Raw genomic sequence first — 16,992 nt, 5'->3', positions numbered from 1 at the left:
GGCGCGATTTCGTTAAAATTAGAAATCTAACATATTTAAAAGATAACAAATTGCATATTGTTCGTCAGTTCAATTGCAATACGTAGATTTCAAATAGTCATTTATTAAAAAAAAAAACACAAGTCTTGTACCGTCAAATACGTGTATATTTAATGCTGGCAGCGCATATGCAAACTGGGCGCTGCATTTGTAATTGTAGACAATATAAATTTACAATTGCACGCTTTGTGCTTTTAATAAATTAACATGGATAAACAAATACATACACATATACATACATACATACATATATATATTTATAAATTTATATAAAAAACAATTACAACTACAATTATGAGTACGTTTCGGATGTTCAACATTAAAAAACAAACATTCATACATATAGCAACATTAGCGATCAACAATTAACTATTATTGCATATGTATAGGAAGACGCCGGCGCGCGCGCAAATGCACGCACGAAGGGTTTTTAACAAACAATGAACATATATGCATACACAGGTACATAGGACACATATGTATGCACACATATATATATATATATATATATATATATATCTACACACAAAAGCGTGCATTACCCTAAGCAATCTCAAATTCAATACAAGTACTAATCTTACATACAAACAGCATTAGATTTGTTACGAATTAAACTAGTCTGCAAGCGACGAACTAATCTACTTCTCCATCTCGCGATGCTCCCGCTTAAAGCTCCATTCAACAATAACAAAAGCGACTGTGCCAATGGTGCCGGTGGCCACCAGAATGGCCAGCTGGACGTACAGACCAAAGTGCGAGGAGTAAAAGAAACTGATGGCCGCCGCCACGGATTGTGTGAACTTGAATAGCGCAAATGCGCCCACAGGATTGTTGACAAATTCGCCGCCCAGCATGGAGTAGACCTGGGTGTTGAAGCAGGCATCGCCCAGACCCAGCAGAAAGGCACAGACTAGAGCCATGGTGGCGCTGGGTGGATCCAGGTAAGATATATCGGTGGTATCCGTAAACGGTGCGCTGTTGGGCAAATTGAGGAATGTCATCAAATAGGCGGCCATGTGCAGCACATAGCCGGCAATAACAATCGGATCGCGTCCAAAGCGTGTCGTCTTCGAGGCCAAAATGCCAAAGAAGCCGCCGCCAAACACCTCGCCGACGCCAATGCAAATGCCCACCAGGCCAACAATTTCCTTGGGCGTTGAGGCGATTTTCGAGGTAAAGCCAATGGATGAACCAAACACGCCGCTAAAGAACGACAGCTCCAGACCTAAAATCCGACACAAATCAATTTAAAGGCTAAACAAACAACAAATTAGCTGATCAGAACACACCTGTATAGAAGAAGGCCAGGCTGAGCAGCAGCATTCTCTTGGTGCAGAACAATTTGCCGGCCAGTTTGAGAGCATACAGCGCCTGACCGCAGCCCGTGTGCTGCTGCTCCAGCTCATTATCCTGCTCCGCATTGCTGGCCATGAAGCGCAGCGCAGCCAAAAACACAATGCCCAATATAGCCACACCGGTGAGCACGCCAATGACCAGATTGCGCGTCTCCTTATCGATGTGCGTCTTGTCCTGGAACTGATAGTAGACAAACAGATTGCCAAAGAACATGCTGCACTGCAGCAGTGCCCAAAAGATGCCCGAATTGCGTGAAATCGTTTCCGCATTGCTGCAGCGCGCCAAATAGGTGCCCTGGCCCGTCCAGGTGATCGAGGCGCCCAGACCCAGCACTGCGCTGGCCACATACAGCAGCGCCGTCGACGGGAACAGGAATGTGATCATGAAGAGCCTGCAGAGCGTAACAAAGGCATATTTATTGCTATCAATATACAATTGTGACAGGCACTCACGTGTAGGTGGACGCGCCCACAACCATTGCCACGCGCGGTCCCGTAAAGGATATGAAGGATGGCGCCAGCCAATTGGAGAGCGAAAAGAACAGATAGAGTATGGCCAGGCTGGTGTAGCCATCGCCCCTAAAGCTGTCATCCTCCTGCGATATGCTGTCCAATATTGTTTTCTGTGTGGTAAATAAAATATTTAATTAATTATAATATTATGCCAAATAATTTGTCGTATCGAAACGTGTCCCGCAAATTCAATAAACGTGTTCTGAGCGAAGGTGACTAACAAGCAAATTATTTAGTCAAGCATGAACGACTAGCAGATACTCTGCCACTGGCAGGGTAATTGTATATTCGCTCTTACGTATATTAAGCATGAACGACTAGCAGATACTCTTCCACTGCATGTATATTCGCCAGCTTTTTTAGTCATGAATGACCGACTAGATGATACCCTGCAATCAGCTTTACAACATAGGTATATTCACATACGCATACAAAAAGGTTATTTAGTCAATAGTGACTGACTATACGATACCCTAATATCAGTTTTGCAACAAATGTGCAAAAATATAAATACATACATTTTTTGAAGCTTAAAGATATCATTCAAATTTTAGAAAGACTTGTATTCATATGCTATCTAGAGTTTTTTGTCTCTAGCTCTCAAATTCATAATCGATATTTATCGATTTTGGGTTAAGTTATGTTGGGCGACTTATCGAATTAAGAAGAACTTTGCTTCTCAAGAGCTTCTATTCTCATTTTAGTGTTACTAATTGTCCTGCTCAAAAAAATATTTATATTTTATAGTGCTGCTAGAAGCAATATACCCGGCCATTTTGTTCACCTATTTTCAGATTATACAAATACAATATAATTTTGAAATGTTTTGCTTGAATTTTAAGCACGTGTCGACTGCTCAGGGTTAGAATAGCTGAAAAAAACTGCCAGTTTAAGCGTTTCCTATGCGGACGCGGATGCGGATGTGGTGGGCGTTGTTTCCATATGGGCACGGCTTTTGTTTAGAACGTTTGTCAACTACAGAGCTGTATATATAGAGCTTTAAATGTACATAAATATATCTTAAGTCAATTGGCAAAACAGCTCTAAACGAGTTTTACGGCCAAATTCAAGTGCAATGACAGCTGCAGCTGAAAATTCTTGCATGGCTGCTCCGCTGCCACATTTTGCATACAAAATTAATTAATATTTATGGAAAATTACGTGCCACAGACGTAGACGAAACGTGTTTTGTCTGTTGCAAAAAATTTTCCACGCTCAAGCCGAAGGATTTTGTCTGAAAGCTTCAAAACGAAATGATATCGTTATCGTCTACTTGACTCTGACACCAATACGATTTGCATTGATTACGCACCAGTCCTTGTGCCCAATAAGAAGTCAAGTTGTCAGCACGTATTATCTATCGTACGCCCAGAACTAGATCTTACTTATGCTGATCTTAGAGCTAGCCCATCCTCGAGCCCCCTCAAGTTGGGCGAACGTGTGCAAAAAGTCAATGACAGTGGGGAAAGTGAAAGTAAAATGTTTCATTGTGAATGCAGGAATTTATCAACACGCAGGCTCAAAACGAAGCTGAAGTATCGAATCGTATCGTTGCTAACAATTTAATGCATTTCATATTTTCATAAGCGTACCGAACTTGGCAATTACACGCTTATCAAGATCTGACAGCTATCAAATTTTGGGTCCAATTAAAAGAGAAAAGAAAGAATAGCACATTTGCAAGGGTATTTAACAGTCGGCACTCCAAAAAATATGCAATCAAATTCCATTCGAAAACTAAAGCTTCTTATCTTTTGACGAAAAAGAGTATTTATTAGCCAGAAACCTATTAATTGCGGCTTTCCAAATTATAAATCGCTGTTATCAGGGCCTCAACAAATCCATAAGACTTGCACCTACACACACACACACACACACACACACACACTTACGTACAGTTATAATCATAAATACCACTACAAAGTCTCCAATGCGTGCAACAACAATTAACTGATAAGAGAACTACAGTTATAATCAGCTCAATTGCGACTCTGGAGCACACAAAGAACATAAAGAAGAGTTGCTCTTGCCAAAGTGGGTCAAGTTTTGTGCAAATACCACATGAGAGACAAAGTCTTAAAAAACGCAGGCCTTAACATACGTACGTATGTATATATGTGTGTGTGTGTGTGTGTGTATGTATGTATGCAGGCATGTGAAAGTCAATGGCCCAACCTGTAAACAAAAGTAAGTACTGCAAAAAAAAAAGGCAGCCGGAATTAAAAGCTGCTGCTGCAAACGTATCAAGCGCCGAGATCTGATATAAAAGAGTTATGCGCATGTTACGCAAATATCAACTGGTGCCACAACTTTTTAACAATACGAATGTGGCGCCAAAAAGAAGGCCTGCAAAAAAAATAAATGCTGAAACTAGTTTCATTGGTTTGTTTTTATTTTTTCTTTCTATTGTAGACAACTGCAATGTTGGCGGGGGGCAGCAGGTGGACGGGGGTCCTGGTGGGCTCGTCTATGGCGCACCCACTTTTTGGGTTTGAGCAATGACGTTGCAGTTGGCGCCTAACGGTTATTATGCTCAGCCAATGGGACAGGCGCAGTTTTGCATCGTTTAGCAACACTTTTGCGATATTTTTTTTTTTTAAGTGTGTGCGCTGTTAGTATTTCTGTTTGCATGTTAATCAAATGCATACGCTGGTCAGTCTGGCCTTGAGCCTGTGCATGTATGCTGTGTGAGTTTGTGTGTGTGTGTGGCGAACTTGCATTTGCAATGACATTGAAAGAGTTGACTTTGATGCGTTAGCGCACACACAGACAGTTGGTTGCAACCTATATTGTGAATAGTACTTTGTATTTGATTGCGCAAGCATGTGGAAAGTTAGCAGTTATGACCGGGCTGACAAACTAACTACAATTAAATTCAATATATCTACAGTTATATATTCCTTTTTAATTTCCCTTTGACATACATACATAGCAATTGAATGTTAAGCAGCTGTTAATGTTGTTAACAGTTTACGTTTTTGAATACTTGTTTACATCGATTATACATTAACATATGTATGTTAATGCACTTTGAAGAGCATTTACGCATTTTCTTTTATATTTGGATAGCAGTTGCAGTTATCTAAATTTATTTTTGGGTCAGTGGATAACTCCATAGTAAGTGTACTAGCGTGCCTATGGATAGATTGCGCCACATGCCAAGGCCTTTTGCACCAAAAATTGCGCTCTAATGGGCTACACAGATATAGTATATACACTGTATGTATTGGCTACGACTGGTCGATCGATCGTTTTTATTCATCTATATGTTTTGTAAGCGGTGTTTGGTGCACGCCCTGCTTGGAATTCCAACTCACTTCGATTTGGAGCGTAATAAATTGTTTAACAATATAAAAAGAAAACAACAAACGAATTAACTGGAGGGCATATTGCACAAAGTACACGTTGCCATAAAAGTGAGAGCTACATATATGCGATATATATACACCATACGCTGCTCATTAATTAAATAAAACCTGGTTACTGTCAAACAAAGCCGTTGAAGATGCAAAAAAAAAACGTCACAGGTTCGAACTTAAAGCGGTACAATAACGGTTTTTGCAAACGGTTCAATGAACTGCGTACCATAACAGAATGTAGTTATGATGAGTAAATGTTCAATACAAAACACTTACTGCAGTGTGTTATTCCGTTTCAGATCGCTTTCCAAAAGGCAAGCGATAAAAAAGTGCTTAGCATACAAAACAAAAAACCTGAATTTCAACAAAAAAAAAACGATTGAAATAACACGATATTTCAACGTGCCGACCTAAAAATACACTTGTCTTCTGACTAAATATTTTCCGGAATTAGTTAAAACCGGCTTATTTTAAGAGCAAATCCATTTAAAGAATTCTTAATTAACTCAAGCTTTTACTTGAGTTTCAAAAAAGATTTGTCAGGAAGAAAATATTGGGATTTTGTTTATAAAATATTCCCATTTGAAATTAACATGCTAAAAATGTAAAGCAACATAATACTGCATATGCTACAGGCGTTACATATGTAATGAAAAAATGTTGCAAACATTTGCAAGGCATTTCGAATAACAGCGCAGTTTATATATGTATAAATGTATATGTATATGTATACACAGCGAGCGACCTTCATCTTAACACTGTTAACAGAATCCGGACAAAAGCCTGAATAAACCGCTATGTAAGCCAACAAGTGAATGGACGCAGTAATGAAGCTACATATATGCAGCCATAAAAAACATTAAATGTTTGTAATTACAATAATGACAGCAGGGAATAAGCAAATACAAAGGCATACACCATAACACAAGCTTAATTTGTGTGGGCGTTCTCTTATTATCGCACCACAAAGGCCTATCAATGTCAGCGCGTTTACAGTGCGAGAAGCATCTCTCGCCGCCAGTTAACTGACATCTGCCCTTTGACAAAGGGAGTTGACTCGCAATGGAAGTTGACTTTTGAGCTCGTCAATTGAATGCAAGCCAGTCTCCAATTGCATTAAATAAATGTATTTATAGATATGCAAGCGAATGAATGATAATTTAACGGCTGCAACGTCTTGCGTTATCAGTCATGATATATTATCGTATTATAAAAACGGGCCGCAGCTTAAGCAAACAGCGTCTTAGAATTGATTAGAAATACGATATACAACAACTAGGGCAGTCTATTAGTTTATACAGACAGAAATCAGTGTAATTTACTCAAATGGTAATTGAATGAATCGCTTTCTTTGTGTGCAGCAGCTAATACGGTATATGTGGGTGTGTGTGTGTGTGTGTGTGGGGGGTTGGCTGGCAATAACTGACACAAGACGACGCCACGTATGCCAAGGCTACTACAACGTCTATTGGCAAGGACAAGGACGAAAATAGCGCTCTGGCGCAGGGGATTGTCAACAACGCCCACGCATACACACAAAAGCCCGGACGCACACTCAGAACTTACCTCAATATTGCACATTGTTTGAAATGCAGTAAAAACAAACATAAAACCAAAGCCAAGTATTATTATCATTACGAATTTCATCTCCATTTTGTCTTATTTTTTTTTACTTGTCTTGATTAGCACAATTTTGTGTAGTTTTATTTATTTGTTTATATTGTGCATATCAGACGCGCAGCATTTGACGTCACAAGCAAGACGACGGCTGAGTTACGGAGGGGGCGACGGCGACGGCGACGTTACCAGCGACAGCGAATTTAGATGCTCAGCGCGGGTTAAAATCAAAACATAAAAACACAATTTTATTTATGCATATTGTTAAACAATTGCCTAAACAATAATTAGCAACCCAAAAGAAGCTTCACGGAGAATTTAAACCGAAAGACACCAAAAACGTTTGACGTTGGGTTAATGTGTATGTGATGAGGTTTGAGAGTGGATTGAAATTAAAAAGAGAATGTGTAAATATACACAATGTTAATTATATTGTAGTCATGTTAATGTTAGCTCGCAATGGCACTGTTAATACGCTAACAGTATCAGCTGCTCAGTTTAAGCGACTGTCGAGCAACCACCACAAACTGGTATTCCATTTATCGAATGTTTGGACTATCGAAAATCGGGCGGATTGCTGTGTAAGTAAATTTTATTTGAATACCAACATTTTTTGGGATATTTTCAATTGTTTGTTGTTAAAAGCTAATATAAATGAAATTAAAGCCAGACCATTTTAAGTAGAATTATTGGCGTGATTACCTTGAGAATTGTCATGGCTTGGTGCGTACATAGGCGAAACCTGAGGCACCACATTAGGCTCTATTTCCATGGCCATGGGTATAGAGGATTCAGCTGCGTTTTCAGCTACAATATGTGTTCCATGTGCGTCCATGCTGCTGCACTGATTAATCATTTGACATATTTTGACCAAATCCATTACGGCCGAGCGGCAAGCAATGCACATTATCGACGGCCGACGCTGGCCACTCTTTCTTTGGCGCGAAAACGGAGCACGTGCTCGCCTTGTCTTCGATACGGGAGCACGCTTAACGGCTTTGACCGCACCTTTCCTGATGCGCGGCACACGTGTGCGCAGCCTAACCTTACCCGCTGAATCGGCGCTAATCACCCGCACTGGATTGGAGCATGTAATTCGCTTGCGAGGAGCTGCTGCTGCTGCTGCTGCTGATGCTGATGCCGCTGCCGAGGTATCTACCTGGCACATGGGATTCGGCAGCAGAGAATATTCATCGGTGGCACACTTGATGGTATGCCGTATGGCATAGTCCGAGGAGCCAGTGCAGGCCAGCACGCCAAGATTGGTCAGATTGGCCAGCGACTGATGTATGATCTCATCCAAATTGGGCACATTCTTGCCCCGGCGCATTTGGCGCTTAACGTGCTGGTTGATCAGCTCGGCAGACACGAAGCCCGAACGCGAGGTCTGCAATGCGGAGACGGCTTTAAAGACATGTCGATTCACTTTCTTGGGCACATTGAACTGATCCATGTCAAACATTAAATGTTTAAACAATAATTTTGTTAGATTAAATTTTGTTTCTCTTGTGTTTATAAAATTCTTACTATATTCTCGTTTGCCTCGTATATAGCTTGTGTTCTATTCTGTACGAGTTTCGGAAATGTTGTGTGAGCTGCCAAACAGGCGTCCACTGTTTCGAGCTACGAGTGAAAATGCCAAGTCTACTGTTTAAAAGCTAAAACGAAGAGATTTTCGATTTTATTTATAACAATTTTGCAAAATTCATGTAAGTGTTCAAGAGGTTTTGTGTGTCTAACATAGATCGTTTATTATATCGTAAACATATAATATATCATGATTTCTTTTGTGTGTTAGTTCTTTTTGGTTCACTATAAATACTAAAATCTTTTATAGGCATTTATCGTTATAATCAATTTCATTACATTTAACTGAATCTTTCGCTTGCTACAAACTGGAGTTAGGCTCGAAATATTTCCAATTGAACCATAAATCAAAATTGGTTTTTCTTTGTTTATAACATATATGTAATAGTATATAGCATGGTATGTGTATGTATAAGTATAAAGATAAATTTTATCTGGCTGCCGTCCAGTTGCTGCCCAGCGGAGTACTTTGTACACTTGGCTGGCGTCCAGATCGGCTGACTCTATGCATCTCCAAAAAAAAGCAAATGTGGAGCGAAAAACAATTTCCAGAGCTGGTTTAACACAGACGGTATACAGTTATTGATAAACAACAGATATTTATCATTAACATCGTTTCTTAAAATTATTTAAAGGGTTTCTGTTTGTATGTTCTTTTTTTTTGTTTGGTTTTTTTTTTTTTTTTTTGCTATGCTGCTTTGAATATCCTTTAGCCGGCATGTGTAAAATTGAAAATTTCTTTCATTATGTTGTTACTCTGTTTCTGTTGTATCATTTGATTCAATTCATTCTGGCTTTAGCGCGTGATCCGCTCTTAATTTATTCGCTCTTTTTGTGTGTAATCACGGCATCATCGATCTCCTCCTTTGGCTGATCCTTATCGCCCCAGCCCCAGGTGGCGTGGGTGCCATCGCCGGTGCGCTTCACACGCTTCTTGATAATGTCGGGGGAGACGCTCTTTAGATCGTAGGCCCAGCCAATCTTGGCAAAGAAATCAATGAAGGCCGTGGTCAGATTTAGCGAATATTTGCCAAACTCAGCGGTCTTGTAGTCCCAGGGGAACACATGATGATAGTTATGCCAGCCCTCGCCGAAAGCGAGCAACGCAACAGAAATGTTCTCCGAAGGATTGATGAATCTGTCAATAAGTAGAGAACAGTCAAAAATATGATACTACGTCTCTTTTTCAGATATTCGCTCACCTGTCATAGGGACGGCCACCGAATTTGTGCGCAGCACTATTCACCAGCCAGGTCACATTCAGAATGAAGCACCAGCGGAACATGGTGGCCACAAACCAGGCATTCATCAAGGTCTCATTCCAGAAGTACATGGGCGCCAAAGTCGGCAGAATGAAACAGGCCAGGGGCATCAGAATCATGTAGTGTCTAAAATCGAGAACCAATTTCAGCTAAAGGTCGTCCAGGCATTGGATTTAGCTATGCACTCACCTCTTCTGGAACATCAGGACGGGATCGGCGCGCAGATCGGACAGATCAACACCCTTGCCCTTGGCCTTCACCTCGGGATGCTTCTTGCACAGCAGCCAGCCAATGTGCGAGAAGAAGAAGCCACGTGTCGCATTGTGCGGATCGGCATCGGTTTCCGAATACTTGTGATGCACACGATGATCGCGAGCCCAATGGAAAGCGGCATCCTGGAAGGCCACCGTATTGAATATCACCAAAATCACGCGCAACGGCCACTTAGCCTTGTACGAACGATGGGCCCACAGACGATGAGCGCCAGCCGTAATGCCCAAGCCAGAGACAGCATAAAGAACGAAAGCTGTAAAAAGAGCACAAGGATATTAATTATATATCTTCGTAGCTACAAATAACCAAAGATTATGGCATCATGTCATTATCGAGTATGTATTTTCCTTCCATTACAACTAAAAATTTATCATTCTACAAAAGGAAATAATACAGAGTTTTACACTGGCTCTGGTTGATCATGATCAAGCTGCGCTAGATTCTTGGATTTAACAAGCATGTCCCCAATGTTGCGTATGGCATACGATGTGCTATCATCGCTGGCAGAGAGTATGCCCAGAAAGGTTAAATTATGCAGCGAGGATTTGATGCAATCATCTAGACGATGCACAGGATTTCCATTACGCATCGAGTACTTTACGTGCTCTTGTATCACTGAGAATGGCGCATATTCCAGATGCTCGTTATCAGTGATGTACCTGACGGCCTTCAGCACATGCCGATTGACCTTGCGGGGCACTCGAAAGTTATCCATATGTCTTCGAAAAGGTGTATTATACGTGTGTGTGCTTGTGAGTGTGTGTGTGTGTGTGTGTAAGAACTTTTAGGTTTAAATTTCATTGTTCCCATATACTAAGCGTGTTGACAGCAAAACAACTGCTACTAGTCGGATAAGTAATGGGGCTAGGGTCGACGAAATACTTGGAACAGCTAGAAATAGAGTTCCGCCTGACCCCGTAAATTAGACATTCCCTAAATAGGAACCCATTTAGAATATGCGCATTGCAAACAGATAAACCGAATTTAATTTTCTTTACTTATATTCTCTCATTGATTATTGAACAGGAATTTGAAGAGCTTTCGGAATTGTGTTGCCATAAGATATATTAAGCAAAAGTGCGTTGTAGTATTTTTTTTTTTTTATATATTTAATTTATAAAATTCTTTTAAGCTTGCCTAATTAAATATCGCGAATAGAACTTCTAAAGTTGCAAATGAGAAAAAGTGTATTATAATCAAATCGCATTAAATATGCGACTTGAATTAGGCATTATGCTAATTTTGAGCCTGGACTGGCGGACTGCGATAAGACTTTGCCCAATGTTATCAGCGCCAAATTTGAAATAAACAACCCGACGATAACCTCGCAATTGGAATGCGCGGCACGCGAGGAAAAAATTGTCAGCAATGAATAAACATGGAAACATATTGATGATTGAGGTGATTGGGGCTATCTGTGTGTGTGTGTGTGTGTGTGTGCGTGTGTGTCCACTTACCCAAAGCAATTGTCTGCCATTTGGCCGAGGTGAAGATCAGCCAAGCGCCGTAGAGTGCGGCCAAGTGCAAATAGCCAAAGAGTATTATATTGCGCCAGACGAGTTTCAGTTTGCGCCTGTCGGCCTTTTTCATGGAGACAATATCCTTGACGAGGCCGCCATCGATGGTCTCGGCATCGCACTCGAACAGCACACCGGTCGAATCCTGCTGCAGCTTGGTGGGATTCTGCTCCGATTCGGCGGCTGCTGTGGCAGCGGCCGAGATTAGCGAGTCGGTAATCGACTGCCCTCCGGCGGTTGCGTTGGGCGGCATATTGTGGCACCAGTTGCTGCAACAAAAAACCAACCAAAACGATCACAAAATGCATTAAACAAAAAAAAAAACACACTACAAAAAAAAAAACAAATTTTAAATTAATTGCTTGGGCAATTAACTTAACAAATTGGCTAAGCTGAACTTGACACGCTTTGCCTATAGCTGCCGCCCTAGACGCGCTCCCAAAGGTGTTGTCGTGGTCGCCTCGTCTTTATTGCCAAGCTCGTAAATTGTTGCTGCCTTACGTTACTTAACGTTAATAACAATAATTTACCTTGCAATTTATTGTCAGGCTAAGCCTTGAGCACCTTGAACTACGTTGAGGCAGGCTGATGGATAAAAAAAATCAATAAACTTATGCCTGTCCTTGGCGAAGGATAACCGCCAACACAGTGAAAGAAAGGCACTTTTTTTTTTTTTTTTTTGAATAAGCAACAAAAATAATCAAAACGGGAAATTCGCGCGAGTTGTATCCAATTTAAAGTAAATTTCCTGCCTCTGGAGCAGGGATATTTTACAATAACAAAAACAAAAAAAAAAAGGAATTTTTTAAAAAGTAACAAAACAAATTGGGACTTTTATATGCGACCGGCTAATGCAGATGGCTGCTCAGGGCGTCTGTCCATTAAGAGATTTTACGGTTAATAATTAAACATAACAACAACAACAACGAAAACAACGGAGAGCGCCAGCTGCAGTCGAAAACAATTCACACCTCTGCATGTTTGTGTGTACACACATACAAGCACACATGTGGGTCACTAGGGGGGGGGGCAGGCATTAGCTTGCAGAAGTGTGCGTGTGTGTGTGTCATGGAAAATTTCCTAGCTTCAAATTTCTTATACAAACACACCAACACTTTGGCAACAAGAATTGCGAATTAAAGAGACGGTAATAACTGTTATTCAAGCAAAAAAACAAACCGACATCAATTAGTAGATGAACTATTTATGTGTATTGTATGTGTATGCACACATATGAGCACATGCAGCTAAAGAGCGGCTGCTTTGGTTTACCTTTGTTCACTTATAAAAAGTTCTTATTGGACAACCTGCCAACTGGGGGTTAAGTTTTAAACTGTTGAGTAGAAAATTTGCGCATAAGCCATCAAGCAGCTGTATGTTGGAGCTTTTGCTTACGTAAGCTTTGGTCAACCCAAATTGGTTTGTTTGTTGTGCCGGCAAGCTTTTACAGGTGTGCAGCGATTAAAAGAAATATTATCTATAGAAAAGCAGACATCGAATGATGCTTTTATATTATTCAGGGTCAGGGTTTTATATTCTACCGATAACTGACGACAGTTAATCACGTTGCTTTATCGCTTCGCATTTCTAGCGGGTAATGTGAATCTAATGGCCAGTTGCTGTCTAAACAAAAATCTGATGAAACATCATGTGTTACTGATATACATTAAGAAAACAAATTAACTAAATAAATAAACGAAAATATAAAACACGCCAGCTTTAGCAGGTACAGAAAAACAAAGCTTGTATTTTTCAGTGTAAAATGCATTGCCAGCTTGACTTGCAGCCGCGCATACATACATGCAAAAGAACAAACACCCACACATATGTAAGTGTGTACATACATCATAACATTGAAATGTGAACCACGTGTATATACATACATACATAGGTGTGCTTGAAGTCATACGATGTCTACGCCAGACTCGGTTAACGCAACAACAGTGCAAGACAGAGGCAGAACGATGGCAAGAACAAGAAATCTGGTTGAGTTTGTTTGTATAATATTGTTGTATGTGTGCGTGTGTATACTTTCATTTCAAAGAATATTTAGAAATCAACGAAAAGAGACGATCGCCTACGAAAGCTTTACTACTAAGGCGCACAAGTAAAGTAAACAACTGTTTATTCTCGCGAAGAGAGACGCACCATAACACTTCGCAGAACCGGCAAACGTCTGCCTATGCCTGCCTATTTGTGTTTTTTTTTGCCAGTTTTCATTATGTTGCGCCTCGTATGAGATACAGTCTAACGCTTTGATATTGAACTTGAAATCTGAGTTGACGCAGTCCCATTGGCGACAATGCCCGTGCACACAGAACAAGAGAGCGACAGAGCGTGAGAGAGCAAGAGAGAAATTGGGCTGGAGCTTAATTCGCCGACCGGCATCACGTTGCAACAGCGTGATTCGCTCTGCTCAACACGTAAAATCGGGTCGTCTCGGTCATTTTCTATTGATGCCTCTAATCTGCTAAATTGTGTGCTTAATTTTGCAAAAAAAAAAAAAAAAATAAAGAGCTTTCCGGCAGCTTGTTCAATTTATTAGCAAATATTAAATGTGTTCCATTTAGCTAGATACACGACACATCGTTTAATGTAAGTGTACAATTAACAAAGCGAAGCATTTTTAAAAAAAAAAAGTTCATGTTAATTAAGTCATATTACATTTTTCTTGATTTCGACAATGTAATGAGTTTTTGCATTTTAAGTTTCCACAATACGAGTTCATTAGTCGGAATTCATTACGATCAGAAAAAACAAACTTGCATTTCAATATACGGAAATTGTAGCTGAGCTAACATAATGTTAGGATGTAAGCTCTTTTGCATACATATTGACAAATTAACCGTGGCACAAGAATAACATACATATGCATATTTCGTTAATAATTTATGTTTCATTGTATAGTCTGCGAGCCATAGCATTAGTATGTTAAATAGGTACATGGTCGAGTAGCTAAATGCCCCAAGCTAACTATAAAAGAGCCCGAGTGTTTGCGTCTAGGTCTCTAACCTTCGACAAATAGACGCATTGGCCGTTTAAGTACAGCCTTCAAAAGTTGAAGAGAAGCTTATAAGAAAATAATTAAGCTTTAAAATTTAACGATTTGCATGCCTGATGATCGGTTCGCTTGGACTTGTAGCAGTTTTTTTTTTTTTGCCTGTAAGAGCAAAGAAGAACGCAAAAGCACTTTTTTTTTTTTTGGTTGTGTCTTTTTCTCTATATATTCTCTGGCCAGTTGGCTACAGTCTCGCGTTTGGGTTAGTCAATGGTTTACATAAACACTTGAAAATCCTGTCGCAACTGCCAAACGACAACGAATACTAACCTGTTTTTGTTTTGACAAAGCTAATAAAGTTAGCTTTTCGCGGTTTTTCTTTTTAGGTAAAAATCAAATAAAAACTTGATGTTGTCACTGTTTTTGCACAGAGTATTTGTATGGGTAACAAGCGAACAGTCAGCGTTAATACGTCCGTACGCTCTACGGTCTCAACACTAACTGAGAGCAACTTGGACAGCGTGGTGAAAATATAAACTTTTTTTTCTTCGCAGAACTTTTGACGTTGGCAGCGACGCAAAACTTTTACTGCCCCTTTCTTTCGATTTGTTGATACGCCCGCAGCTTGCGTACGCCAATCTGTCATATACATGTGTATGTATATGTACATAACAGTACATACATACAGCTGTACATCAATTGAGAGATGCTGTGCACTGATAAGAAACCTACAGATTTGCACGTATGCACTTCTGAGAGAAGTGCGCAATTTAAAGCACGTTAATGAATGAAAATGACTTTGAAATCGCCTCGTTAATAGATCAATTTTAATAATGTAACTGGCCAAAGGAAAATTGTTAAATTTGCTTGGGGTACACAACAATTTAAATCTATTTCCAAAAGCATGCAAGCTCTGTACTCCGTTATGAAAATATTTGTATAGATATCATACAAATAAGATTACCAATTTCTAATCTTTGATACGGGTTCAGAGTTGTTATGCTATTAATAATCCATTTGAATGACTATTGTTAGTTAACTTTGAAACGTGTTCACTTTTGTACTTTGACCTGTTGAAAAACAAATTGATAAACTGTACAAAAATAAATTCCCCACAGAAGATATTTTATACCCTAGCTTCAGGGCGAAATATGCTATTAATTTTGGTAAACAGTTTGGCAACACTCTTGAGGTTTGCTCTCCTAGTGAGTAATTAGCTCTATATAAGGACATTTCTTAAAAGTATTTTAAACTTTCATTTTTCTAAAAAAAAAATACAATTTATTAGGCCTTCGCCCTAGACTTAAAAAATGATGCATATAAGTTAGAAACAATTTACAACACAGAATAAAAAAGTTTAAATGTTTAAAATTTAAGGGAATCTTATTAGATACATATAAGTATCTAATTAGTATCGTATTAGACATATATAAGTATCGATCGGAATAGAGTATTAAGCTTCTTCATTTCATGGTTTAGTTTTGTTAAACAAACAACTTCTGCTGGCCTATCTGGTCGAGTCTAGCAAAAGACAAAGATTATCATGTGGTAAACATTTATAAGTAATATATGCATGGCAAAGCGGAGACAAATTCTTCGCTAAATCAAATAATAGTGAACTACTTTTAACTGGGCGAAGAACGTAAGCGATATGCACAGCTGTTGCTTGAACGTAAACGACATTCGTGCATCAGCTGTTCGTGCAGCTTATGTATATAGTATATATGTACATACATATGTTTGCACAATTTTCCAAATAATGTAACTTGACATGCAAATGCGCATTGGTCGCATGGAAAATTCTAAGGCAGATGAACTCTGAAGTCAATTTGATTAAACGTGATTATAATCGTTTTAGCGCCTGTTCAGCTCGTTCTCAGCAGCTGAACGTCAATTGATTAACCCTTAAACTACATACATATGTATATATTAATTCTATATGGAACTAACATATGGCTGTAAATGTGTTACATTTTAAAGGAAAACGCGTGATTTCAAGCTATGCCTAGGGGGAAATCTAATCCAAACCTTGCGTCATTGCATGCAAACTAATGTGTCACTATGTGATTGTGTTGCGCATCAAAATACCGTAAAACACACAGTTCTAATCTCTTTAAACAAAAATTAATGTCGTTATTTGGCATATGTACATATATATTCCTTTAACCTTTAAAGCGAGCTGCGGACGTGTAGATTTTGGCAACCTCTAACTGTTACAATGTTTGATTTTGCACAAGGTTAATCAAAACTAATATATATATATTGATATGCATATATGCAACAACTTACTTGATACGATTATTTATTAATTTTGTGGTAGATATCCGAAATCTGCAAAATTGCTTGCAACTAATGCCTCTGAGCTAATTATTAGAGACGCCAAGTATCGGGATTGCTGACAAGCAAATATCGAGCTCCATGCTACTCGATACTTAAGCTCAATGCCACAGGCAATGTATCGATATTAAGGAA

General features: G+C 39.4%; 3 protein-coding genes across 4 annotated transcripts; all 3 read right to left on the bottom strand.

The window, feature by feature from the left end:
- Window positions 1-128: 128 nt before the first annotated feature.
- LOC6630247 (UNC93-like protein MFSD11) lies at window positions 129-6,972 on the bottom strand. The gene is made up of 4 exons (XM_002053725.4): window positions 6,833-6,972; window positions 1,848-2,017; window positions 1,329-1,786; window positions 129-1,264 (listed from the first exon to the last, which is right to left on the bottom strand). The coding sequence occupies exons 1-4, from the start codon at window positions 6,917-6,919 to the stop codon at window positions 678-680; spliced, it is 1,302 nt and encodes a 433-aa protein (XP_002053761.1). The 5' UTR covers window positions 6,920-6,972; the 3' UTR covers window positions 129-677.
- vrs (versager) lies at window positions 6,833-8,481 on the bottom strand. The gene has a single exon (XM_002053726.4). The coding sequence runs from the start codon at window positions 8,343-8,345 to the stop codon at window positions 7,560-7,562; it is 786 nt and encodes a 261-aa protein (XP_002053762.2). The 5' UTR covers window positions 8,346-8,481; the 3' UTR covers window positions 6,833-7,559.
- Window positions 8,482-8,528: 47 nt separating this feature from the next.
- Window positions 8,529-16,942, bottom strand: Desat1 (Desaturase 1). 2 transcript variants are annotated; one of them, XM_015171606.3, is made up of 5 exons: window positions 16,810-16,942; window positions 11,463-11,791; window positions 9,922-10,258; window positions 9,673-9,858; window positions 8,529-9,608 (listed from the first exon to the last, which is right to left on the bottom strand). In XM_015171606.3, the coding sequence occupies exons 2-5, from the start codon at window positions 11,773-11,775 to the stop codon at window positions 9,290-9,292; spliced, it is 1,155 nt and encodes a 384-aa protein (XP_015027092.1). In that variant the 5' UTR covers window positions 11,776-11,791; window positions 16,810-16,942; the 3' UTR covers window positions 8,529-9,289. The 2 variants fall into 2 exon arrangements, with proteins under 2 accessions (XP_015027092.1, XP_002053763.1); XM_002053727.4 differs by lacking the exon at window positions 16,810-16,942 and adding an exon at window positions 14,851-15,011.
- Between the last annotated feature and the right edge of the window lie 50 nt (window positions 16,943-16,992).

This window comes from Drosophila virilis, chromosome 2 (assembly GCF_030788295.1).
Source record: "Drosophila virilis strain 15010-1051.87 chromosome 2, Dvir_AGI_RSII-ME, whole genome shotgun sequence".
NCBI classification, from domain to species: domain Eukaryota; kingdom Metazoa; phylum Arthropoda; class Insecta; order Diptera; family Drosophilidae; genus Drosophila; species Drosophila virilis.
This window is presented reverse-complemented; position numbering and strand designations above follow the sequence as displayed.

What these genes read in the sequence shown, in the direction of transcription:
- LOC6630247 (XM_002053725.4), bottom strand. Translation starts at nt 6,919, where the DNA reads ATGGAGATGAAATTCGTAATGATAATAATACTTGGCTTTGGTTTTATG. An exon ending in AAACAATGTGCAATATTGAG is followed by an intron (nt 2,018 to 6,832) that starts GTAAGTTCTGAG and finishes TTTACCACACAG; the next exon opens with AAAACAATATTGGACAGCAT. An exon ending in GTGGGCGCGTCCACCTACAC is followed by an intron (nt 1,787 to 1,847) that starts GTGAGTGCCTGT and finishes TACGCTCTGCAG; the next exon opens with GCTCTTCATGATCACATTCC.
- vrs (XM_002053726.4), bottom strand. Translation starts at nt 8,345, where the DNA reads ATGTTTGACATGGATCAGTTCAATGTGCCCAAGAAAGTGAATCGACAT.
- Desat1 (XM_015171606.3), bottom strand. Translation starts at nt 11,775, where the DNA reads ATGCCGCCCAACGCAACCGCCGGAGGGCAGTCGATTACCGACTCGCTA. An exon ending in ATGGCAGACAATTGCTTTGG is followed by an intron (nt 10,259 to 11,462) that starts GTAAGTGGACAC and finishes CTCTTTTTACAG; the next exon opens with CTTTCGTTCTTTATGCTGTC. An exon ending in GGTGGCCGTCCCTATGACAG is followed by an intron (nt 9,609 to 9,672) that starts GTGAGCGAATAT and finishes ACTTATTGACAG; the next exon opens with ATTCATCAATCCTTCGGAGA.